Source organism: Labrus mixtus, chromosome 16 (genome assembly GCF_963584025.1).
Source record: "Labrus mixtus chromosome 16, fLabMix1.1, whole genome shotgun sequence".
In the NCBI taxonomy this organism is placed as follows: domain Eukaryota; kingdom Metazoa; phylum Chordata; class Actinopteri; order Labriformes; family Labridae; genus Labrus; species Labrus mixtus.
In genome coordinates, this window is record NC_083627.1 from 10274636 (window position 1) to 10300861 (window position 26226).

The window sequence follows — 26226 nt, forward strand, 5'->3', positions numbered from 1 at the left end:
GGTGCAACACTGAGCTAACTGATTTGACTGGTGTATCCATGGTTTAATGGCATAGGAGATTATAGACATCAATAATAGACATCAGCATCACAATAAAGGGCAGTGAATTTGCACAGGAAGGATTTTTATTCAGACAAAAAAAAAACACCTTAATCTTGTCAAGTGGTGCTTCTGTATTATTTACACTAATAGAGAAAGGGCTTATAACATAATTGGTTGCTTGTCTTTTTCAAAATAATTCTAAATTCTACACATTTTCTGTAAAATTATCTTCACATAGTTAAGAAAACTTTAAATGCAAGAAAACACAACACATGAACCCCAATGGTTCACTTGTGACGCACTCGACAGGGAAAGGTGACGCAGGTCTTGTTATTGAGAACAAACTGATAAAGGACTCTCCTCTTTAAGGAGTCCTATTAATGATTCATAAAACCTCAAATCCCCTTTTAATATCAACTATATGATATTCATTGAACATACGTGTGGTGTGTATTTAATAAGGTTATATAAGGCATTATGTAGTTCTGTCCATTGTTTAGTGGTCTGAGTGCTGCTCCAGGAAGAGATGCTTCTTCACCATTGAGACAGTGCAGAGTGCTGATGTGTTTCCCTCACACAGTAGGCTATATCACCATCCTTGCCATTTTGTCTAGTGCTCAAACTTTTATTTCAAATTCGGCCTTGGTTTGCTCAGTGACACTTTTGGCCATGTTCCTTTGTCTGTCATATCAATCTGAAGGGTGCATTGAAAATATAGAAGCATGAACCTGCAGAAAACAAATACACAGGGCAAAGCCCAATGGCATCCTTAAAAGGGTAAGATTAAAAGTCATGGTTAAGTCGACCTACACAGTCTATGATTTGCACTCATTACAAAGTGCGACAGACCTGGTTTCACGGTGGTAATGAGCTTGCTTAAGAAGTGCAGTTTTATCTTTGCACTGATTATTCACAGGTGTGTTCACTGCATTTCAGAAGGTCAGACCCAAACAGATGGAGGTTTGCTACCCTGTGGCTTTAAGCTCACTGTTGACCTTCACTGTCACACCTGTTTACTCTCCGTGTGCTTCCTCTGGTCAAACTAAATCAAGATCATCTCTATTTCTTTCGAGGATGAACTTTCTTCATACCTGCGAAAAAGCACACTCTTTTTGTTACCATGGTTACATATCTTACCACCAGTAATGGGTTATATAAAAACAGCAAGGCAGACTCATTTAATAATTTCACACTATGACGAAAACAATTTACTCCAAAATTTACAGAACATTTTCACATTTCTACTCTGACATTAAAAGACTTGCATCAGCTATAATCACTTTCCAACCATGGTGAACACTTTTGTTTCCAAGACTAGAAAAGGGTTATGAGGAGTCTTGGGTGATGAACACAACAAGATGGAACATATAAGATCCAATTTATGAAGAACACAAACAACATATCTCAGCAGGGGGCAACACTGGATTACTTGCAGACTTAAATACCAACAAATTATCCTTTGAAAACTCACAATGTGAGGCTGCAGAGGGATTTACAAAATGAACAAATATGTAAAATACAAATAACAGACATATATTAAATATGCTGGTTAAAAAGCAGAATAAAACAGCAGCCCTTACCAATGACAATAAAGGACAGGCCAGATATAATGCATGATTAGGCCTTCATAACTGTGTTTTTTTTCTTTAAATATATAGGCTATATCATCTTAAAATAAAGTATCATCAACATAGCATTGGCGATTTTGAATTGAGGTGAATTACATAGGCCCCAAACCAATTAGGTTGTAATGTGTAGACTATCAAATTGTTCAAGGGGTTAAATGATGAACTATAAAAACGGGCAACTCTCTTGCTTATCCAATTAGTCAACATTTTGTAGCGAAAATTCAATTAGCCAATCACAGCCTGGGTGTTGATTACACCCGGCAAAGTTTTTTAACCACAAAGCCCCATGAAAACTATTAACACAGTAGGCCTAAGGTATTTTTCCAAGTGTCCATAATGTCGGAAGTAGAATGATTTTGTCGGAAAAATAAAACTGAGAGCATCAATTTACACAAGATGTCCTGTCATAATACAACAAGCATTCTATAAAGGTTTATACCTCACAATAAACACACTGAACCGAAATGACTCACTATCAGTTTTGTACGTAAGGTATAAAGTATGACGGTGTCTAAAGTGACTCAGCCTTTATTTTGAAGGGAGTATAAGGTTGCCCGATTCTGACTTTTGTCTGACTTGACGTCGCCATTTTGGCTCAGTTTCTTCCTGAACTTTTGAAGCTTCGTCAACTTAAATCGGAATTGAGAATTAAACAACCATGGGTGCTTGTTTGGCACTGGGTTCCCTTGCTAGTTGTGTGAGTATACATTAACTGTTGTTGTCGTTCATGTGTGATAAACGTAGATACGTGTTTTTTTTAACGTATTTAGCTGGCATAGGTTGTTTTTTGCGTCGTTTGTTCAAGAAAGCATTTACCTTGAGGTGATGACGTCATGCGAAAGTTGTTTTTTTAATTTACTGCTTTTTTTACAGAGAAACATACATGATTCAATAGACATTATATTTTCAATTAGTAGTCAAATTAAAGGGTTTAGCCTACTTATAGTCTATTGCTATAATTTTAAATATAGATTAAAGTAATGTTAGATTAACTTTGATGTAAGCCGCCCTTCCTGCTTGACACATTGTTAAAGAAAGCGAACAAACTATTTTGAAGAACTTGAAGTGCTGAGTTTCAGTGTTAACCATATACCCTACCCAACTTACTCTGGCATATTTACGCATTCTTCCTCAACTACTTTTAGACATAGCCTACATGTCAAATCTTGTTGACAAAATGGCTTTCTACAAGGAAACAAAAAAAGTCCCTTTATGAAAGAGCATGGATGTCATTTTACTTTCGTTTAATTTGTCTTTAAAAGTAATTTGTATGGTAAAATAACGCACAAATAGGCCTACCGCGTAGATAAACAGATTGTAATGCTATGTTTACAACTGTTGTTTCCTAAAACGGCGCAGTTTCCGGGTTTCAGTCGGGAATCTGCACAATGTCCTCCGCAGTACACTGTCGCTGTGTTGTTGTTCTACGTTTCCTTCATAAACATCCTCGCATTAACTTAGATTGCATCCCTTTTTGTGTATGTTTCTTTGACTTTAGCGTCGTGTATTTTTTACAACATATAATCTCAATGTGTTTATTGAGATTCTTCACACAATTCGTAAAACTCCGAGCTGCAAAATGTTGTGTGTTACAATTCGCGTTAACCTCTTTAACCTGACCCTTTTCAATCTTCACCAGTTAAAACAGTCATTAAACAAAGTTTTGTTATAATTGCAATGTAGATTTTTTTTTTAGTTTGAATGTTGATGAGGTCAAACACCTGGATCGGGAAGATCAACATGCAACTTCTGATTAAAAGTTGCATATTGAAGATAAAGGAAATTCCAAATAATTACACAACTAGATTATGATCATATATGCTCTTTGTAACATCGGCAAATTAGGCTACAGTTTCCAAATAAATAAATAAATAGCCCTCGGTACATTTAAGTAATAAAGTAAAGTGTACTTTGTCAATAAAAGAGTTGAGTAGTCTTAAATAGATTTGGAGTGAAAGATGATAGTTATTTAATTTAGTAGAAATTGATTTGAAAGCCTTTATTCTCATTGTATGACAGGAGACCATGAGATTCAGATTTCTACTCCTGTTCGGTGCACAGATAACGCAAGATAAAAACATGGGCACAGATAAGGCAGCTAGAAAGAAACATACTCAAATACAATACCTTCACGTTACAGATCTGCAGTAAACAACAATGTTAAGCCTTGCTTATAATGACAGAGACAGTCTTGGGAGAGGTTTGGAATACAGGTAGCTTGGGGGTTGGACTGCAGTACCAATTTTAAACACTATGTGTCAGAGAGTTACATATTACTTCCTTAACTATTATTTAGTTTCAGGGGCTGGCATTGATGGAAATCTCTATATTGATAGAATTAAGTTTAAAATCCCAAAACAATGGCTATTAACCTAAATCCTAGACAATTTTGAGTGATGGATTAATTTTGTTGAATCTTAAAGGTTTTGATACAGAAAAAGATGTTGAATAAATAATCTGTAATCTCTAATAATTGTGTGTGAACAACGTAGCGTTTCTTCTGTATCTTCCTCAGCTTAGCCCAGAATAATCACATAGGCCTATGCAGGGTGGTCTGTCACATGACCCTGCGTATGGAAGTCATTTTCAGTGTGCTGCTGAATAGTCCTGCAACTGACCAACACTTGAGTTGATAGGTTGTCTGTGCATGGAGTAACCGGTTTATCGTTTGTGTAGAGACAAAATAAAAATAGTTTTCTCTGCAGCAATATCTCCTCCAGCTTCCGTTAAGATCTCTGCAAAACTTTGCCAGTGAAAATGTACACTCATGCATTTTCTGGTCTGCGTGCTGTAATTTGCCTAGTCAGAATCCCACCCACTGACAGTGATGATGATAGGCATTAAGAATATCCATATTAAAATCATCACTTTGTCATGGTTGGTCTGGTTCTTCTTTTGTAGGTCATATAAAGGTATTAGCATAAACTTAGCCTGTTTCATAACCATAACCTAGCAGTTGTAGGTTTGAGTAGTCTTTGTATTTGGGTAGTTTTTCTCTTGACTGTTCAGGAATATGATTATTTGTAAGAGTTGTTTGTTGCTCAGGTAGTGTGGCCTGTCGGATCTGTGGAAATTGGATTCGTCCCGTCACGGCGGCTGAGTTGTTTACACCCAGGGCTTGTGTACTCTGGTGCATAGTTAGTGAAGGATGGCTGATCTCAGCTACAGACTCTGCCTCAGTGCCTCACACACACACACACACGCACCTCTCAGCAGTGTTCATCTGAATCATGCAGGAATCCTCTGTGATCGTGTTTCACAGCACAAGATCAGAAACAGACAGGGAGAGATTTGTGATGATGGCTGCACCAATCACAAGTCTGATTGCTGCTGCTCTAAACCCTTATTGCTCTGTCTCTGCCTCTCCTGGAGAAGAAGAGCGATGGTTTCCCTGACAGCAGACACAGTGCTATTTGTTGTTTTGTCATTGCAGGCCATGCATGCATTACCCTAATTAACGGGCCTGCCTCTGACTGTCATGAAGAAGGCCTCGCTAATTCTCTCCCTCGTCTCTTCTCCAGGCGTCCTGTCTGTGCGGCTCGGCCTCCTGCCTCCTGTCATCATGCTGCCCGTCGACGTACAACTCCACCATAAGCCGGCTGGCCTTCTCCTTCATGCTGCTGCTCGGGACTATGGTTTCTGTCATTATGATTCTGCCTGGCATGGAGGAGCATCTTAAAAAGGTACATTAGATGAGATTAGATCACATTTAATGGTCCACACAGGGCTGCTGCATAAGGGTCTGTAATTGTTTCATTATGTTTTTCTCAAAGCACATGGCATTTCAAAAGCTGGAAGAAAAATAATTCAAAGTGGTTTCATGAGCTGTAACCCGGCAACAGAAATACTGTAGAGCAGCTGGGCAGGATGCTTGGATTATGTGTTTATTAGGAATGTTAGTTTTTATTTTGAACCCAAATGTGCTATTATTTTACGATCATTGAATTCATGAGCAGTAAGTAAGGATTGTTTCTGATATTTTTTTTTAGCACTTTGAATACAACAAAGTATAGTTTACTGGTAACCTGCTGCTGCACTTTGGACTTCTCTTGGTCACTGCAGGAGTCGGAGATGACAGAGAAATCACAGGAAGACGATCGAAAGAGCTGGAAGGTTCTCCCGCTCTTCTCAAGGCATCGTTGTTGAATTATTTAGCCTTCTTTGTCAGACTGGAGTCCAACTGTAACATGTCAACGACAACGTTTGATTTATCAGTGTACTGATTTTGACCCTGAAAGGGGAACATCCCACCAAAGTAGTTTTCAAAGTTAATGAAAGTGAATATACATATTTTAGAATCCCATTTACTTGCAGCTATACTGTGTTTAACCACAGCTTTAAAAACGGTTGGCTAGTTTTCTGTTTACAATTCAAAGAGCTAACCATAAACAGGCAAAAGGTCAAGGGTCAGAAACTGAGGTTAAAACCCTAAATCAGGCTTATTTCTGAATGTGCACATTTCCAAGTATATCCTCTTAGACCTGAGTAATGTCTGCATATCCCCCATGTTTTAACTAGGAAATGTTAGGCTATGTATTAGGCCATTTATAATTGGGGATATTCATTCAAACAGATATTGCTTTGTGACTGTGACTATGTCTGTGATCTGTGTAATGGTACATCAAGCATATTGTTTTAAACTTGTTGAACAAGTTCTCAAACAACCAAAGTTGTTTAGTCCATTGGATTCTTGCTCTGCCTGCGCTTCATCAATTGTTCCCTTTGTTTGTCTTCTCACTGTCAGATTCCAGGTTTCTGTGTTGGTGGCGCTTATGGCATCGGGAACAAGGTGAACTGTGACGTCATTGTGGGCTACAAATCAGTGTACCGTATGTGCTTCGCCATGGCCTGCTTCTTCTTCCTCTTCTCCGTCATCATGATCCGTGTTCGCAGCAGCAAGGACCCCAGAGCCTCCATCCAAAATAGGTTCGTACTGTAACAGCAGCTTCAGTACCACAGCCCTGTGTGATTAAAAAACCATGCTGCACTCTGGTGGCTAAACAAGGGAACTGCATCTTTAATATTGTATTTATATTCATATATAAAAAAAACATGTGTATTTTGTGTGTTTTCAGTTTCTGGTTCTTTAAGTTCCTCATGCTGGTTGGCATAACTGTAGGAGCCTTCTTCATTCCAGATGGCATCTTTACTACAGGTAAGAAGCACACACCTGAGTATTATTGGCTCCACCTGAGAATTACCGGCTCAGTTTTTCTAAATGTTAGGCTTCATGAGTTTTTAACCCAGTTTGTGTTCATATCAAAATCAAGTAAAGTTTCCGTTCCAAGCAGAACTGATCAATGTTGACCTGCAGTGCCACTTACTATCCTGAGAGCCTCCTTCTACTGTAAAGTGAATGCTTTGGTCTTTGAACACTTTCAAAACCTTCCATGACAAACGTCTTCAATCCTCAGTGTGGTATTACTTTGGCGTTGTGGGCTCCTTCATCTTCATCATCATCCAGCTCATCCTGCTGGTGGACTTCGCCCACTCCTGGAACCAGGCGTGGCTGGAGAAAGCAGAAGAGGGAAACAGCAAGTGCTGGTTTGGAGGTATCCTCTTTATCTTTAACTTTAAGTCCAAGTGTAAAATTCAAGACAATGAACTCGATATGAGTCATCTGTGAAACAGCGCTCACGTGTTGTCTTTCAAATCTATGCACTTTGTTTTTCAGCTGTGTCATTAAACAAAGAGCAGTGCAGAAGCAACAGCGTGGCAGGCTCAAAACCACCACTCAGTGTTCATCATAAATAGGGTTTTTATTGGAGCTGATTACCAGCAGAGCATTTCATGGTATTCACATCCTGTAAAAACACTTATAGGGCTTTCACACTTGCAAAAAACTTCTCAAAAACTGCTGATATTTGCAGGAGGAGCTATATGTGTGAATGCAAATTTTTTTACCTGGAATTTCTTTTCTAAATCTTTTCAGAAACTTTGCATACAACACTGAAACCTGACCTCATTCTGTTGCAGTTTGGAGTCTCTGATCATTTTTTTTCCAGGCTTACAAAATGTCAACAACTGCTATCCTATGCACTTATAATAGCACCCCAAAAAAACCCTGTATCTTAATGTTTCAGGGAAACGCAGAAGCTCCGCCTTTTACTTCTTCATGAAGAGATATCGAAGGTCACTATAAAAAAATGAAGGCACTTCAACAATATTAGACACCCCGTCTTCAAAACATTGAAGATGCTAATTGAAGAACTATTAACAGATAACTGAAGGACATCGCTGACCCTGTTAAAAGTGACAGGATGTGAATGAGGGAGGGATTAGGGGAGAGTTAGTTGTTACCCTCTTTTTTTTTTTGCTTGTTGACTGGTCAGTTTGCTTTGCTGTTCTTCTTAATTTAAAATGATCTGTTATTGTAAATGTTTTGATTCTGCTTCCTCATTAAAAGAACAACAACTATTTCAACCAGAACATTTCCCTACCTTTAACTCGTGTACCAGTATAGTAATGCTACATTAACTTCCTGGTGTCAGAACTAAGAAACATGTTCATTACATCCGAGTCAAGTGTCATGTGATGTCTGACGACTCTTTCTTCTCCCCTCTCAGCTCTCCTGACCATCACCATTATTAACTTCGCCCTGGCTTTCACTGCTGTCGTTCTCTTCTACGTGTTTTACACCCAACCAGACGGCTGCACGGAGCACAAGGTCTTCATCAGCCTCAACTTGCTGTTCGGCATCGTTGTGTCCGTCGTGGCGATTCTGCCCAAAGTTCAGGTGACATAGAGACTGTAGAAGAAATATGTTTATTGATATAATTTGATTGAAACGATTCATTTTCTATATGTTTTGCAACCTAATGTTCCATGTGTGATACTCCACAAGTGGTTCACTGATATTTACAAATCTCTGGATCTGATTTACAAGTTACAAAAAAGTTGTTGTTGTTTTCCTGACTGCTGTTGTTCCCACAGGAGGCTCAGCCCAGCTCAGGTCTTCTTCAGGCCTCCGTCATCTGCCTCTACACCATGTACATCACCTGGTCAGCCATGAGCAACAACCCCAGTAAGTCCAATGAATCTGAGCCACAACATGACTGCATTTTATTCCCATTCGTTTCATTCAGAACTTGACCCAGGATTTAAGAAAGTTGTAAAAGGAAATGTGTCACTCTCATGCTAACCACTTAGCCACAGTCGCTGCTGTGAATGTGACTCTTAATGACAGATGTAAAATGGTTTTCTTTGTTTCTGACCTCAGACAAGCAGTGCAACCCCAGCCTGTTGAGTTTGGTCCAGCCCAACGGTCCTACTTCCGCTCCAGGAGTTCCTGCTCCCACCCCAGCCCCTGGAAACGTCCAGTGGTGGGATGCACAGGGCGTCGTGGGACTGATCATCTTCTTGTTCTGTACTCTTTATGCCAGGTATGCTACTGTTATTGTTTGTGTTTTACTGAGGTTCATTTTTTTTTTTTAGACCTTTTGTGCTCATATTGTACCTCCTCAATTCATGAGAAGACTGAGGCCAAAATGATTCAGACTAAAGTGGGTCCATGAGTACACATGGAATTTAAGGATAAGATTTTACTTAGAAAAGAACAGCATCTTGATGAAAATAAATAAATAAGCAGTGGAAAAAAAGACTAATTGAGTGTCATCCGTATATCTGAAGATGTCTACAGACCAAAGGGACGTTCTATTACTTACACAGTCCATGCAGAGTGTAGAGTGGACTGATCTTATGCGGGATGATATGACTCTGAGATTGCATTTGAAATGAAATAGTCCAATCCAAACTCTAGTCAATTTAATTAGTTTGAAGTTTTCTCATTTCTACCTGAGGAGAGAGCAGATCAAATCTGCCACTTCATGCAGTTTTTTCAGCATCTTTTTGGCTTAATTATTGTTGTTAAAATAGCAAAATCTTGTTATTTCTGCTTCATACCATTGTAGAAAGCCAGATTACAGCTGATTTGTGTTAGCTGGTTTTCATCTGAAAATACTGGTTCCATACTGAGCCTAGCCGGCCCTCGCCTAGCTAACAGGTCATCGAACTGGAAACTGGTCAGCCTCAGAGAGCTTGAAGCTGCAGTAAAGTTTAAGACAGTGAAATTAGTCAAGCTGTGTTTGCACCTCTCGGTTTTATATTTTCACCACAGACATGACAGATGCCTTTTCTGACTGATGTGGAAGTGACAACACTGACTAGTTTAAATCTGTTTAATCTTTGTTTTTATTTAGATCCCCAGTAGCTTTTGCATCACAGCTGCTATTCTTCCTGGGATCAACATGATTTCCAAAATGTCGATACAAAAATACACTTACCATCACAGTACAACCAACAACAATACAGACGTAATGATAGCATAACGATGCTGTGTTTATTCAACTGGACAGCTGAACCTGCGTTCAAAGTCGCGCCGGTGGTGTAGTGGTTAGTGCGCACGCCCCATGTACCGTGGCACCATAGTCCTCCAAGCTGGAGGCTGTCATGCTCTGTCATTTATATATAAAGGATGTAAAGATAACGTCTCTCGCTCTCTCCTGCCACAGCATCCGCTCCTCAAACAACTCCCAGGTGAACAAGCTGATGCAGACCGAGGAGGGCCAGGGTCTGACCGCTAATATTGAGTCTGCGACAGGAGAGGACGGGGTCCGGCGAGCCGTCGACAACGAGGAGGACGGAGTCACCTACAGCTACTCCTTCTTCCACTTCAGCCTCCTCCTGGCCTCGCTCTACATCATGATGACTCTCACCAACTGGTACAAGTAAGTGTCGGTTCTTTAGTCTTCTGACCAGCTGACTTTGTTACGTGCGTCCTTTTCTCTGACTTTGTCTTTTTTTTTTTGTTTCGGCTCATCAGGCCTGACAGCGACTACGAGGTGATGCGGAGCAGCATGCCGGCCGTGTGGGTGAAGATCTGCTCCAGCTGGCTCGGCTTGGGCATCTACCTGTGGACCCTGGTGGCCCCGCTGGTGCTCCCTGACAGAGACTTCAACTAGATACACTGAAATCTGATCACCAACCTCTTGCTATTTGCACCTTGTGAAAAGATAGGTTTAGCTTCCCAATGGATCGGCTTGGTTTGCTTACAATTGCACATTTAGTGATTAGCTTAAAATTGATTTTGTGGCTGGAGCTGAAATTGGTATTTTTTCAAAGAAGGAGGAATAATAGGAGTTGAGCTTTAACGTCACTGTCTAGCTTTTCCATCTCATGCCGCGCCCCCCCCCCCCCCCCCCCCCCCGATACTGTTACACATAAGCACTACATACCAGGACCAAATGCATCTTAAATAATCCTTTTGAGGGGTTCACGCTTTAGCTTCGTTTCACAACATCTTGTTTTTCATTATCTTCACAGGCATACAAATGATTGAGTTTTTTAAATTGCATCCCTTTGTTGTAATGCCCAGTTTTTATATCTAAAGTGCCTTTTTATCATGTTTTGCTATTCAAAGAGATTACTGATGTCTTTACACATTTAGATGAGAGAGTCATGTTCAAAGTTGATTTCTCAAAGTGCCCTGTTTGTATGTTTTCATTACAATCAATAAAGAGGATATCCTGATTGTCTTAAATCAGCGTGTAGGAAACATTTCTGTCCTATAGGTGGGGCTGTTGTCCCTCAAATGTGACTGTCTTTGTAGGAGCTGAGCTGAAGTTAGAATTGATTTGGAAATAGGATGTGTGTGTGCAGTTATTAAGCATGTATTGACACCTTTTTTTTTTTTTATTGTAATCAGTACTTCATGATTTATTCACAAATGGTCAACATGATGTCATCAAGTGTAGTCAGCGGGGAACTCTAAAAGCCTCACATCCCACACTCAGTTTATCACATGAGCCTGCTGAAATGTGATTTAGTGTATTCCTTGGTTGTAGGATTCCCCACTGCAACACACACACACACACACTCACACACTCACACACACACTCGGACTCGCACACATTTGGCATTAGTAATGTAAAGGGAATGTGTTTTCCCCAATCACAAGATCAGCATGAGTAAGGGGGCTGAACACAACACTTCGTTGTGCTCCCTCTCCAGCAGAGTGTGGTATATGGATTATAACTCTCCAGTGTCAAGCTATGTTACTTTCCAGTTGAGTGACCACCTTGTCTTCATAAATGTCTTCCACACAAGTGTTTGACAACTGCATCTAAGGGATCAACGCAATAAATGTTTATAAGTATATCTATCTCTACACATCTGAACATTGATCTAAGAAAGATTTATCAGCATCAGATTTTTCTCTCTCTCCAATATCGGTATCAGTATCGGCCCCAAAAACCGCATATCAGTCGGGCCCTACTGTTAACAGCTGCCTTTCATTAAAACGTTTTAATACATTTATGTTAATAAGATGCTTAACTATAACTCTGCACTGTAACTTGTACTCTTATTTTTGTATAACTCTTTATATTTTAGCTTCTGTTTTAGATGCTTTCATTTTTTTCTTCTCTTTGATATTTAAGATTTAAGAAACGTTCAAATATGTTTTACTGTTTCCCTTTGTCTTGATGCTTTTCAGGTCTCGTATGGAGCACTTTGAATTGCCTTGCTGCTGAAATGTGCTGCAGAAATAAACATGCCTTGCCTTACGTTCTGCCTTCAAACTTTAAAGAGGCTATAAAATCTCTTTCTCAACCAGCTTCCACTGATGGGATCGTACATAAACACACTGTTTTCTACTGAAATGAAAAGAGTTTCGGTTATTTCATCTAGGAGATTTAGTTTTTCAGGTGGGTGGAGCTCAGTATTTAAAAAAAAAACAGTGATGTTATGTACTGCCGATGACAAAACGCTGATGTAACCGCTTTATGTAAGATTTGATTGGCTGAATCTAAATAAGTTCTCCATCTTCATAGACTGATAACAGGTTGGTACTCTGTGGAGTTAATGCAGCACTAAGGGGCGCCTTCATGCAACCAAAGACATTAACAAATATACTGTATACGGTATTTTTCTCCTTGGAAAACAGGAATAATGATTTTTAAAGCAGACATCAAAGCTGTAGGAGACAAAAAAAATGAATCCATAGTTTTTATGTTGATTTCTGCCTTGATATACTGTAAAAAAAAAAAAAAAAACAACATAAAAGTAGCTTACATCATGAATACCTTACATTAGAGTCATGATACTATTTCACTGTGTGTTTTCTCTAAGCTGATTGTTGACATAAACAACACGAAGCAGGCTAATTCGGCACAGTGACCGCATGGTTATGTCAGTAATCTGTCATTGGTCCAATTTCTCTCTGGAGGTTCATCCTGCTCAGGCACGTTTCATTCAACATGTGGATGCTAATATCATGAGATGTAGGGGACATTTAATCCCCTGCTGCACCTTGGCACCCTCTTCTCACACCCGGGCCATCTCCAAACAGTAGCTAGCTGCATGCCTGAAGTTGTGATCTGACCCACATTGTTATGGCTGACAGTGACAGTGGTAGTCCCCGGCCCAGCTGTGAGCAGCAGGCTGATCTAATGCTGTTATATAAAGCTGAATGAGGCTCTGATCAGTTGCATAAGACAGTTTTAGGACCAATCTCATGGGGGCTCATAACACGCCTCTGCCTGTTGTGGTTTGGTAATGCTCGCCCTGCTCTTGAGGACCTTTACCATCACCATCATCACAGTCATTAACAGAGATAACAGGGGCTCCTCAGGGGTTTGAGGCACCCAGCAACCAGGTAAAAACAAGCTATATGGAGCGCTAAAGGTTTGTAACTGGCAGGCCCAGGAGTCCTCATTAACTGACTGCAGAACGATAATCTCACACTTGTAATAAGACAAAATGATAGTGTGAGAACAAAATGACATCAAGGTGAACATCAGAGTGGTGGAATAGGATGAGGGTTGTGATGATACATCAGAATAAATGCTTTAAATTTTTAAATTCAAATCAATAAACAAAATATTTGTTGAATAATTGATGACTGCAACTGATGGACGATTCCAATGAGACCCCATTAAGAATGACATCATATTTGACATCATATTAATTGGCCTGATGAAAGTTGGCCTGATGAAAATTCTAGTTGTGTTTTGACTCATCATCAATGTACTGTTTATGCGACCTCGTACTTTTTTGTGTTTCAATAGACCATTTTATTCCCAAGACGCTTTAAACAACATCTTGAAACACTGCATCCTTTCAGATTTGTTACTTCTTATTCTTATTCTGCCGAACTTAGACATGCGGTCCTAATGTGTGGACACTTTTTCTGCAATATTTAACAGAAGTACAACGTAATTGGCTTAAAAAAAAAAAGATGGCAGCCATCATTGACCAGTCTTTCTACAGCCAAACTGAAGAGGAAAATGGAAAAGTTACAAAATACATTAAAAACATTTTACGGGGAATAACTTGTTTATGTATGCTTTAAGCAATATGTGGTTTGACCATAGACTGTAGACATTAATGGACGAAGCCTGAGTAACGTCAGCCATCTGCTGTATTACTGCAGGGGGCTCCTGAGGCTCATCGGCAGCAGCCGCCATGGTGGAAATCCTGTCTCAGCTTAACTTTTAGTCAACCTAATGACAGGCTGAAGAGCTGGAGCTGAGGTGGTTTTTAAGCCTCTTGATGAACTTACATCGTGCTCACCTGTCAATCATGTCAGCTACGCGCCTACCTATGGATAACACGTATCATTTTCGAAATCAAAACAGAGCCATTTAAAAAAAATGCACCCCCCCTGTACAGTGTGTGCCAGTGATGACAATAACTAATCAGACCTTTTTCGTTTTTTTGTAGCAGGCTGTAAACATGTTCATTTATGCCTGTGATGTGTGTGACATCCGGTGTTCCTGGAGCCAGCCTCAAGTGGACACTCGATGAACTTTTTCAAGACCTGATGAGGTTGCCGCTTGGGTTTTTACATTTAATGTAAAATGGCACATTTTAGCAGTGCTAAAAAAAACAACAACAAGAAAGTAGGCTACTCATTTAACAGCATTTGGACTTTACTTTTGTTCATGGAAAGTGAAAGTGTAAAAGTAGATAAACATTGCTACATTAAATTAGGAGGGAGTCATTTTGTACCCTGCGTTTATAATGGAGATGCTGGTGCGAGGGCAAATTGCAGCATAAACTCTCAACTGCCAGTACAGCATCTGGACTAGACCATCCGGTAACAACTAAACTACTTCTACCAGTCTGATAAAAAAAGTAAAGACATGGTATATATGTTTGTAATATAATCCATTGATGATAGGCTATGAAGCCAGATATCACCAGCTGGAGGGGTCATGATGAATTAGGACAGGGATGGGCAACTTTGGTCACAGCAAGGGCCACGTTCATTTAATTCTCACGGCCAGAGGGCCAAATTGTAGGATACAAAAAATGTTTACAGTCAATTATGTCTCAAATTTAACTCAACATATACCAGTGATCAAATATTATTATGGACATATTTCTGGTTTTAATGATTTCATGGCAGATTTTGTCATGTTTTCTTCATGCTTCAAATTAACTGATGTGAAAATTGACCTGAGGGCCACGTTGAGGGTTGATGGGGGCCGCATGTGGCCCCCGGGCCGCCAGTTGCCCACCCCTGAATTAGGAAAACTAGAATTATCTGAGGCACTGTATGAGGTGTTGCTGAAGATGCCAGTATCAAACTAGCTGAAACGAAATAGACAGTTTCCGGTCTTAACTTTTGGCTATGAAATCACAAATCAAAGTATGGAGCTCTGACTGAAAACAGATGAGTATGGCGAGTACGTGCAGAAGGTAAATCAACATATACATTTTTAAAATGAAGCAAGAGTCTGACATATCATGTGGCCTACTGTTTCAGCGTTTGAGCTCCACGCTTTGTCAACGCCCTAATGCTTGTACGCTAACACTTTTATTTTGAAGGTCACATCTGTCATTTTCCTGTCCACTCGTGACGTACGTCGCGTAACTTGACGCAGCTTGTGGAGCCGTGGCCGCACCGCAGAGAAGTGAAGTTGAGCATCCTGCAGGTAATGAACGCTCATATGTGGTGTCAGGTGACGCTTTATTCCTAAGTAATACCCTGTGTTTGGTAGTTTTGTTTAACTATTTATTATCACATTGTAGGGCATTATTCTTGTTCAGCATGTTTTTTTTCTTGACGCTATATGTGCGGGATATCAAGATAAAGGTAGCTAACGTGAAGATGGGAAGCGGTACCAGAGCTAAAGGAGAGTGCTGTCCGGTTTCTTGAGTATTTAGGTTGACATGAAAGTAGGGTGTTAGGCTACCTGAACCCGTCCTGGGCTAACGTTAGTTTATTCCCCGAGCTGGCTTCATTCATTGTCTGAGAGAGGGAGGAGGTGGCGAGCTGCGCCAAGCTGGCTAGATTCACATGTAGCGGGACCGGAAGTGAATGACTTCCGAAATAAACGTCTTAAATGTATCTCTCTTGGTAAAGTAAGCACAGTTGGAAGTTATTCGTGTTTATAAGCCGTGGTATTAAAGAAAATTTACATTATATACAAAAAGCTAACTTACTGCTGGGACAGTAGTGTGATTTAAATGACTAGATTTGTGTTGCAGTTTTATTTTGAAGGCGTCCTCTGGCGGACGTTGTTAATGCTTTTAGCTTAACTGTGATCGTAGTAAGAGAACTGCATGATTTAACATACACTGTAGTACTCGACTTTATGTTGCCAATGTGTTGTGTAAATCGACATTTTCTGGTCGCACTGCTGCTGCTTTGAAAAGAAAACGCTGTGTGTGTGTGTTTCATGTTAAATGTCCCATAAGGCAAACTAAAAGCCTGAAAGGTGAAATCATGAATTGTGGTCATTGGCGTGCTGCATGGGGCTATATTATCGCGTGCGACCTGTGAGTATAGCAAACGAAACTCCATTCAAAAAAAAAAAAAGGCATTTAACAGGCTATATTTCGTCTAAAAGCGCGCATGCCCGTTAAGATCAAGTCATTTCACAAATTATTTGTAGGTATTTTTTTGCAGCTATAGGATCCACTAACAAGATATTTTCCCTTCTTTTCAAAATTAAATTGACTACTTTTATTTTTGTGAAAGATCACAGTGCAGAATTGCATTGAGGAATACAGAATAGACACATAAACATAATCATTATTAGGTCCTGTTCCACACTCTATAGGCCTACTTCTAATAATAATAAAAAAAAAAAGCACAAGTGGACAAAAACTTGTGGTTTATGAAGATTTTTTGGCGTTGTCGTTCCCCACATGCAACAGAAAACGAAAGCGTTCAGCTCCAACACTGCCTGCGTGAACGCCTTCCTGCTGCTCGGTCATTTCTGCACAACCTGCTTCCAAGGAATCCAACATGACATCATGCATCATGCGTGAGAAACGGAAGCGTTCAGGACGGATTTTTTTGTTGTTTTTGTTTTGTGTGTGTGTGTGTGTGTGTGTGTGTCTGTGTGTGTGTGTGTGTGTGTGTGTGTGTGTGTGTGGGGGGGGGGGGGGGGGGTGGGGGAGGAGGGGGGGATGTGTGTGTGTGGTGTGTCTTGTTGCAGGATCAAATCGCCGATAATATTACATAACTGAGCTTAAATTGGAGGGCTGATTTGGTTGTTAGTATAGTGCCCAAGTGGATAAGCTCTTACCTCCCATGTTACAGTGGATTTTCCGTCATAAATGTGGTTTTTACTTTTTCTATCCTGCTTAGAAATCAAAACAAATATGCAGGAGGATGTTCTCGCAAAGAGCAAGAAAATGAGCTACTGGGCGGATCAAGTCTGCAGCTCTAAAAAAAAACACTCCTCATTGCAATGATGCTTGCTGGATTAGAGGGCATCTGAGGACAGCAGTGGCTCGCAACATCGCTCTGCTGCAAAACACTCAGTGCAACAACAGCGTCCTTTTTTTTTTTTTCATCTGCTCCATGTGAATGCGATTTGTTGATCATAGGATTTAGAATTATCCTTCAAAGACATCACATGTCTGGTTTGAGCAGCTATCTGTCTGGATATATACAGTGTCTGATCAAAATGAGAGAGTGTCTGTTCCCAAATAAGGCTGCAAATGATTCATTTCACTCTCTATTAATCTAGTATTGATCCTTTTACATTAAATCTATGAATTTTTTTTTTTATTAAAGTTTTTTTTTAAAGCAAACAACTAAAAAACCAAAAGTATTCACATTTTAATGATACAAAACAGAAAAGGCATCAAACCCTCTCATAACAGAAACCAGTGAGTACTCAACATTAGGGCTGGGAATCTTTAGGTGTCACAAATGATTTTGATTCTTGGGGTCACGATTCGATTGAGAATCTATTTTTCGTTTCAAAACGATTCTGGATTCATGATTCATGATTCAAAGTTTGTCTTTGAATGAGTACATACTTCAGGATCTACTCCAGTCATCTGTGGGACTGGCTGAATTTCTTGCTGCCCCATTTGGCATTCGACTGAGTTATAGAGCTAGCCTTAGCAGGGAGTGACTGATTAGCCTAAAAAACTAAAGTTAGGAATCTATTTAAAATCTCAGAAGAATCTTGAATTTTACATGAATCATTTTTTTCCCCCACCTCTACTCAACATTTTTCAACTTGATAAATGAAAGCCGTCTAAATCATAATTATGTTGACTAAATGTCGCCCTGATAGACACATGAATCAATTGACTTGTGTTTTGATTGGTCGTGTTGCAGTTTTGCTACATGGACCAACCAATGGAGTCGTAGCCAGCTTAGTCTGTGTAACTTTATACTCGAGTACACAAATACACACTGCCAAAAGACATCATTCATTAAAGCACCCTGACTCATGCCTACATCATCACAGTATTTGGTTAACAGTTGCTATCTGATTGATCAGCCAATGAATTGAACGATGTTATATGTATACTTTGGTAAGTCTTGACTAATATCCCAAAAAATCATTCCCATCACATGAGGTTCATATGCGATGGAGACATTGTTGAGTTACCCAGTAAATAGACGAAGTCTTACATATTACTTGGAAATGCCTACAAATGATAACATAATATATTATAACAGGAAGGTGTATTGATAGTGCTGATGTAATAGGTTTCCATTAACAGGAATCAATGGACATGGTGCGGCCAATCATTATGGACCAGGTAGAACCAGTCAACAGGTTATTCTGTATTTAATAGAAAATGTTTTAGGAGTTAAAATGAGACAGGTTTTGTGTGAAGCAGATAGTTTTTGTCATGGTGCTTTTCATCACAGACGATGACTCAGGTTGGCGTCATCTTTGCATATTTACAGTAAAGTCTTCGTGCTTTCAGGCAACCTCCCATCCTTTAACTGGAACCTGAGTAACATCTCACTGTGTAATGTTGTTGTTCTGTCTCAGTCTGCAGTGAAGGGGTCAGATTTTTAGCATTCTTGTGTCAGACAGACTCCTGGACAGGGAGTTTCTCTCCTGAAAAGGCTCAGTGGAGAAGTCCAGTGGCTGTGACTGCGGCTGTTTATTAGCATTTTTTTCTCCCCCTGAAGTTGTCTTCCACCTCGGCAAGGGGACATAACAATCCACTGTGTATTCCTGCATCAATCACTCACTCAGATGATGTACAGGGGGGCAGCTCCTGTCATGTTAGGCTTTTAGGACGGCTTGTCCAGGAAGCGCAGAATTTTGTGCCACCATTTGTGAAACCTGAGCCTGCACATTTATAGACGGCATTTTTTGTGGCATGTTTTTGTGATGGACTGTGAGGATTTTGAAAGACAAAAGAAATCACCAGTCAGGGAGTGCATGATGAATGACACTATTATGTAACTTTAGAATCTAGCATTTTGGGATTTAAAAAGCAATAAGGACAAGATAAACGTAAGCGTTGGATTGGACTTTTCATTTTCTGTTTGGACTTTTGTGTCTTTTGTTGTTGTTAATCTCACTTTTTTTCATGTTTTTTGGGGAATTTCCAAGAGATAACGATAACGGCTGTCAATTGGCAAGAATTTAGCGTCTCAGTCTATGTGTGGATAAAGGAGTTTATAATGCAGTATAAGTGGTCGACTGGATACTGTAAGGTAGGCAATATGTTACTTTTTAAATTCTTAAATCTTTGCTCTGTTACCACCAGGGCTTGGAATCTTCTGGGTGTCTCACGATTCGATTCGATTTCGATTCTTGGGGTCACGATTCGATTCAGAATCTATTTTCAATTCTGGATTCATGATTTCAAAGTCTAATTTGGCTTTCTACAGAGTTAAAGGGCTAGCCTCAGCACTTAGCAGGGAGCGACTGATTAGTCAAACAAAAAAAATCGATTTTTGGAAGTTGTGAATCTTTTTAAAATCTCAGAAGATAAGAATCTTGATTTATTTCCCCACCTCTAGTTACCACTATACAGGACATGCCTTAATTTGAAAACGATCAAAGTTATAAAAGTATTTTCATTCTGATCAGGATACTTCTACAGTAGTTGAATATATTTGTAACCATTTGGACGGCATCTAATAATTATTTTCAATATAACCTATCTATTCTATCGATTGATTCATTGATCAATCATTGCGTTAAAAAAATATATTTCTGTATCAACATGTCAGGAAAAACGTTAAATTGATTATTTATGTAGAGCAATTTCCAAAGCAATTATGAAGAACAACTTACCTGATGGGTCTGATGGGTCTTCCAGTTTATGAAGCTTAATCTAAACCATCGTCATAGCCATTATCAGTTAGGTTGTTGTGGATCCCTGTAGGTCAGAGTTGTGTTAATCGATACTGATGTTTCATGGGTGTTAAAGTGGGAGCATAATGGCCTCACTGTGGAACTGATAGGCCCGAAGCCCAAACGGCTTTCACTGTGTTTGCCACTGGGGCAAGAATGTTTAGGTGTGTGTGTGGGTTTTTCACACTGGCCACGAGAGGAATGGCTCAAAAGGCGACCAGTCTGAGAGTTAACCCTGCCCGGACCGGAACACGTACAGTGGTGGTACGGTAAACACTGATGCGGTGTGCTGAGTCTCAGAGTGTGTCCTGAGGTCCCACGGCGTGCTGATGCATTATGAAATGGCACACGCTCTCGGTTTTTTTGCTACGGCCCTGTCAAAGATCCCTCTGTTCAGCAGAGAGCAGCAGGACAACATTGATATTCATGCTGCCTGTTCTTATGGAGTCACCAGTGGGCGCCTCATCCCTCACATGTCAGTCATTACAGTGTCCTTGGTAGCAGGTGAAATGTGAGGGCACTTGTATCTCTAGAGCTTCACTGATGTTGTCCGTCTCGCTATTTCAGGCACTTAACGCGGGGAGAATATGCCAAGAAGACGTACAATCTGATCCTTAGTGAAACATTGAGTAAACAGTCTTGCGGGTGAGGGGGTGATTCAACCAGGAGAAAACTGGGAATAGGAATCATAAATGCCCAAGTGTGAACTCTTTGAAGACAAAGTGGTATTTATCGATGATGTTCAATTCCTCCAATAATGTTTTTCCAATATAAACAATATAAGAGTTCTAGGCATCTTTAGTTTGGGATTACATAACTCATGGGTACAAAAAGTTTTGGAAGTGCTATGCTTCAGCCAGCAGCCATGACATGGACATGTAGCTAACAGCTGTTTCTGGTAAACAAAAAGCTTTTGCTCTCTCTCGTGGTTGCACACTCCAGACATAATTAGGACATCATTTTGCACATTTCAAAAAATATTGAAGCCGAAATGACCTCCTCATAAGACAGTGTTTGAGTTGTGCGTAGGGACCTGGGAAGTAGGAAGTGAGAAGTTGCCTATACTGAACATTTTAGCCTTTACACTCTGTTATATGGATACGTTTGTTTTACTCATACCCTGGCCTTCTTTGGAAGCATTAAGCCCAAAGTTCAAGTTTGTCTAAACACAAAAAGTCATGCAGAAAATATGTCTAAATAATAAAAAAAAAATTATTCAAATTCTATAATTGGAAAATAAAAGTGAAATAGAAGGATCACAGAACAAGTTAATAAAAATCTGGTTCCAAGAAGCATGTACTTTAATTAACTTCCTGTTCATAAAAACCATTGGAAAAACAAAAGGAAGACAAAAAGACTCCAACAATTATATGTCATTCTATTTGTTTAAATAGTAATCAATTTGATCTCTTCTCTATGAACACATATGGCCATCTGGTAACATTAACATTAACTTAAATATATAATTAATCTACACTTACTGAAATGAACATAAGAACTCTACATACAGTAAGGAAGTCAGTGTGTGTATTCGAGCTTCCCCCAGCTCAGGACATCAGAACATTAATCCTGAATCACTACAGATTCAATAGGAAGCAGGAAATGACCATTCACCACTCCCTACAGTGGTTACTGTACATAATGCTGAACTTGCATTACTCTCATTGGAACAAATCTCTTCCCAATGCAATACATCATCAAACTTCATGTTCTTTCCTTCCAACCTGCAAAAGCACATTTTTTTAAATCCAAGCAGCTACAGCGGTAATAAATCATAGACTCCTCGTGCAAAACCTTGTGTTTATGATTTAAGATGTGTCTTGTAACCAGCACTCACATGCGAAATAGGATGTGTGGTGCACATACACACACATCCAACGATAAGGGTGACAACATTCCAGCTAGTCATGTAGCAGGGGGACCCTATGGTGGCCCTGGTCATCAATCTTTAGGAGTTCCCCCAGCCGCAGAGACACGAGCTTAAATGTCACAACTGCCGTAAGCGAACAGATTTCCTCTCTGCCGGCACCCATCCGATGTCGACGGGAGCGGAAATTGACTCTCGTCCTTGTTAATGAAAGGATGCACTCGCCCTTTGTGTTTACGTCGTCACCTTGTGATCGTGCACAGGAAAATGTGTTGGCACAAAGATGTGCACGTGTGCTCTGTGAACACCTTATGTTTGGGCGTTTAGTGTCATGATTACCTGCAGGGTGTCTTTGTGTGTGCATGCGAGTGTGTGTGTGTGTGTGTGTGTGTGTGTGTCTGTGTGTGTGTGTGTGGAGATGCATGGGACTCGAGCATGTGCGAGCTCGCTGTGAGTGGTTAGGCCCTTGGCTGATTTGCAGTTTTCTGGAAGGGGTTGGATACCTACAGTGACCCTGGAGGCGAGCGTATGGACCCAGCTTGGGTTGCTCTGCGAGGTGGAAGGGCCTCTGGTTTGTGTGACCCCCGCTGAGGGCGCAGCCTGTCAGGCAGAAGGCCGATCAGCTGCACTTCTCATTCACAAATACCGGACGGGCATACACGCAAACATACGCACACTGAATGCACCCACATGTCCAACTTAGTCCCTGATCCCTTCAAACATATTTTATACAATGCTAAAATTGTATTTGATTGTTATTATTATGTCATCACTTCAAAGAAAAGATTATGTTCAATCTCTTCCAATCAGATTGAACATAATCTCTATAAACAGATAATTGTAGGCAAGGGACAAGATTTTTGGTATACCAGTGGCGTTCAAATTTCTGTTTATAGTCTGACTTATATCGAGCAGTGACGTCTAAGCTTTGTGTTTATGCAGGAAAAAAAAGAGTCTGAGTGGAATGAAATCCCTGAACCCATCCGCTGACGACAATTAAGATTGTATTCTTCTCTATAAACAGATATCTGCTTATGATGTCAGACAGTAATCCAGTGGATGACGTTATTGTTGAACTCCAGCTCAAATTTCATGTCTCCCGACGCAAGTCAGACTGTAAACAATGACCCACATGCAAGTTATCAAGATAGCCGCTGCTAGTGATGGTGAACATTGGATGGTACGCCTTCCTCGGTGTGTGTGTGTGTGTTCTTTAACCTTTGTGGAGACTTCAAAAACATTCTCCCAAATGAACTCTTCATCTATTATTCTACACAATGAATATGGTTTAATAACCGTTTCAGTATCACATATCAATGTTTGACTCAGTCTCCTTGTTTGGCATTGAGCTCTGCTTGTTGTCCAAACCTCTTAATAAACAAAGCTCAATCAGGTCTTTGGCTACAACCAGTTCTCATTATTATGTCATTGTATTATATAAAAATGCAAAAAAGTAGAACTGATTTATAACTGTTGACCTTTTTTAAAGCATGATTATTATTAAAACCAGTTAATCGCTTCATCCCCCCCCCTCGCATTTACTCACAATCCCCAGGTAGGGCTTGGCGATATGGACCAAAAATCATATCTCAATATTTTGGAGCAAAAAGTTGATGGGTGATATACACTCAGCGGCCACGGTACAGTTCTTCAACTGCTCCTTATTGCAAATATCTTATCAGCCAATGACAGGTCACATGACAGCATCTCAATGCATTTAGATTTTTTATTGTATTTAAATTTTGGCTATTTGTTTCCTGACAATCAGCTCATTGAATAATTGACCTATCAAAGCCCTCTGTGTGTTAGGATCAGTCGCTGCATTATTACCTTTTAAAATATATATCTCTTTTAAAAAATGGTCCTAGTCCTAAGAGAAATACTTTTTAAAATTGATGCGATGTTATTTTGCCTGAATTTTCGGTAGCGTTAATGTACTCGCCAGGTCATGATTCTCTGTAGTCGTTTCGTTCATTGTTTTCATGTGAACTCGTTGAACGCAGCATCATTAGTGTCCTGTTTAAAGTCTCATAGGGACACAATAACCTTTCCTCTGTACGCTCCTGTCGACATTGCCACCGTCGCTCGTGGTCGTGTTGTCTCCGAGCACAGAGACTATATACGGTGCTACACCGCAGGCTGTGTTGTGTTACGTAACTGCAAATTTTTCTCCGTTTGTCCCACAGTAGGCTCATTGCCCATGATCCTCCTGTGATAGAGACTGCAGCGCTGCTAGTTCCAAACGCAGGCAAACTGCTGACTCAGCAGGTGGACTACAGGTATAGACCTCAGTATCACAGGCAGCCACGTCCTCCGATTATTGCTTTGCATCGTGAGAGTGTGTGTCAAAATATTACGGCTGCCCACTGTAACACTATAGCTCCTCCCGTCTCTCTGTGAGGATGATATAGATTCTTGGACAGGCAGACGCTTTTGGCAGCCGGCCTCATCCTTGTCTGTTGATTCACTGTTGGTGAAATAAGAGAACATATGGCTGCTCTCTCCCTGCATTACATCACCTTGCAATGCAAGCAGATTGGTTCGCATTTAAAGCCCAGCTCAGTAAAAAAAAATGTTTTAGTTATTTTAAGTTATAGCCGAACTGTGTTTTCTGCAAAAAAAATGGGCGTCCTCTCCAATAAATGTTCTACTAAAGACTTATTTGTTACTTTTGCTTGAAATAAAACAAACTTGGGATGGTACTTTTTTAATGCTCTGCTTAACCCAGCGCACAGCCCGGCCAGATGCACCACACTCAACTGTGTTAGTATCGATCCATGTGAGTTATATCACATCACGCAGAGTTACACACACGTTCAGGCTGCCGTGAAGACTTTGCATGTGGTTGTTATCAGCTATTCACTGGTTTCCATTAGCTTCCTGATTTGGCTGTCCTCCCTGGCTGCACTCTCACTGCTCTCATATTGGAGGTGATTTGGTTTGAAACATCTTTATGGCACCTCAGCCCGAGCCTCTGTCTCTTCCTAAAGGCCAAAGTCTGTGTAATTGAACAGAGTGTTGCAAGGTAGTGCCGGGCAATAAGGCAAAAGTAAATGATACATCATTTTCTTTCTTTTTGATCAAAATCAATGCTTATTTATGAGGGATGAGCCAGATTAATCAAATGTACAATGGAAAATTGTCCCCCTGATTCGGTTGAACCAATTATTAGTAGCCCCATTATGCCAGGTAAATGTTGTTAACGCAGCCCCAACCACCTCCCACACACTGCACCCCACCACTACTGTAGCTGCCAATGGGCCTGTCTTCTCTGCTCTACTGCCCAGATGTAAACCAGCACAATGGACGAATGCTATCTCGTTGGAGAGACACAGGTAAACTGGCAAACCACATTTAGCACAGGCATAAAGACGTTAATCTGCAAGGACAACTCAAGGCTGGCGGTGCTAGTAGGGCTGGGAAATTAATCGAAAATTAATCGGGATCGACATTATCGATGTCGATTATTTTGATTATTTTCAGGGCAGTGACACGTCCAATCAGTGACATGGAAGCAATGTCCGTCGTTTGGACACATTTTGTCTTTAGGAAAAACGACACGAACAAAAAGAAGTCAAATTTAAACACAGTGTAAAAACTGTTTGCAAGAAATGCAAGTTATTTATTTTCTACTGTTTCAGAGAAGTTAATTTCTACTTTAAAACTAAAATGTGTCGTTTTCATTTCAAGCGATGCTTTGATTTCAGTTCAAAATATCCAATACATAGTTCATCAGATATGCACTCTTTCATGAGAAAAAATATCCCAGCTTTAATAGTTGAGCAGTAGAGACCATGTCAGTGAACTATAGGTCAGAAAACAAATAATCCTTCATTAATCGTAATCGAGGTCAAATGTTCAATTAATGGTGACGTTGATTTGAGGTCATACCGCCCAGCCCTAGGTGCTAGCACTGCTAACGTTAGCCACACTCGGCAAACACATTTTTCATAGTTTACCCCCAGGAGAGTAATGCAACACATTTCAGCCTCATTTTCAACAGCTGTCAGTTTTGCTTTTGAAGAATTTTATTAACTGTTTGAAATAGAAATGTAATTAAATAGGCGTCATGAAATCTGGTTCTGGATGGTGTTTAGCCTCGTTAAAT

General features: G+C 40.1%; 2 protein-coding genes across 2 annotated transcripts in view; both read left to right on the forward strand.

The window, feature by feature from the left end:
• Window positions 1-2226: 2226 nt before the first annotated feature.
• serinc2 (serine incorporator 2) lies at window positions 2227-11208 on the forward strand. Its single transcript, XM_061059095.1, has 10 exons — window positions 2227-2367; window positions 5192-5353; window positions 6415-6596; window positions 6746-6825; window positions 7085-7222; window positions 8237-8406; window positions 8604-8694; window positions 8890-9052; window positions 10181-10396; window positions 10492-11208. Exons 1-10 carry the CDS (start codon window positions 2329-2331, stop codon window positions 10628-10630), a joined length of 1380 nt encoding a protein of 459 aa, XP_060915078.1. The 5' UTR covers window positions 2227-2328; the 3' UTR covers window positions 10631-11208.
• A 4359-nt stretch (window positions 11209-15567) lies between these two features.
• The window catches only part of hivep3a (HIVEP zinc finger 3a), a 40874-nt gene continuing 30215 nt past the window's right edge, over window positions 15568-26226 (forward strand). The window contains exon 1 of the mRNA XM_061059947.1: window positions 15568-15607. The gene's annotated coding sequence lies outside the window, so the exon portion shown is untranslated. The remainder of the gene's footprint in view (window positions 15608-26226) is intronic.

Bases quoted from the DNA above. Each gene is read 5' to 3' on its own strand.
- serinc2 (XM_061059095.1), top strand. From the start codon at position 2,329: ATGGGTGCTTGTTTGGCACTGGGTTCCCTTGCTAGTTGT. The intron at 2,368-5,191 runs GTGAGTATACAT...TCTCTTCTCCAG, and splicing joins TGGGTTCCCTTGCTAGTTGT to GCGTCCTGTCTGTGCGGCTC. The intron at 8,407-8,603 runs GTGACATAGAGA...TTGTTCCCACAG, and splicing joins CGATTCTGCCCAAAGTTCAG to GAGGCTCAGCCCAGCTCAGG.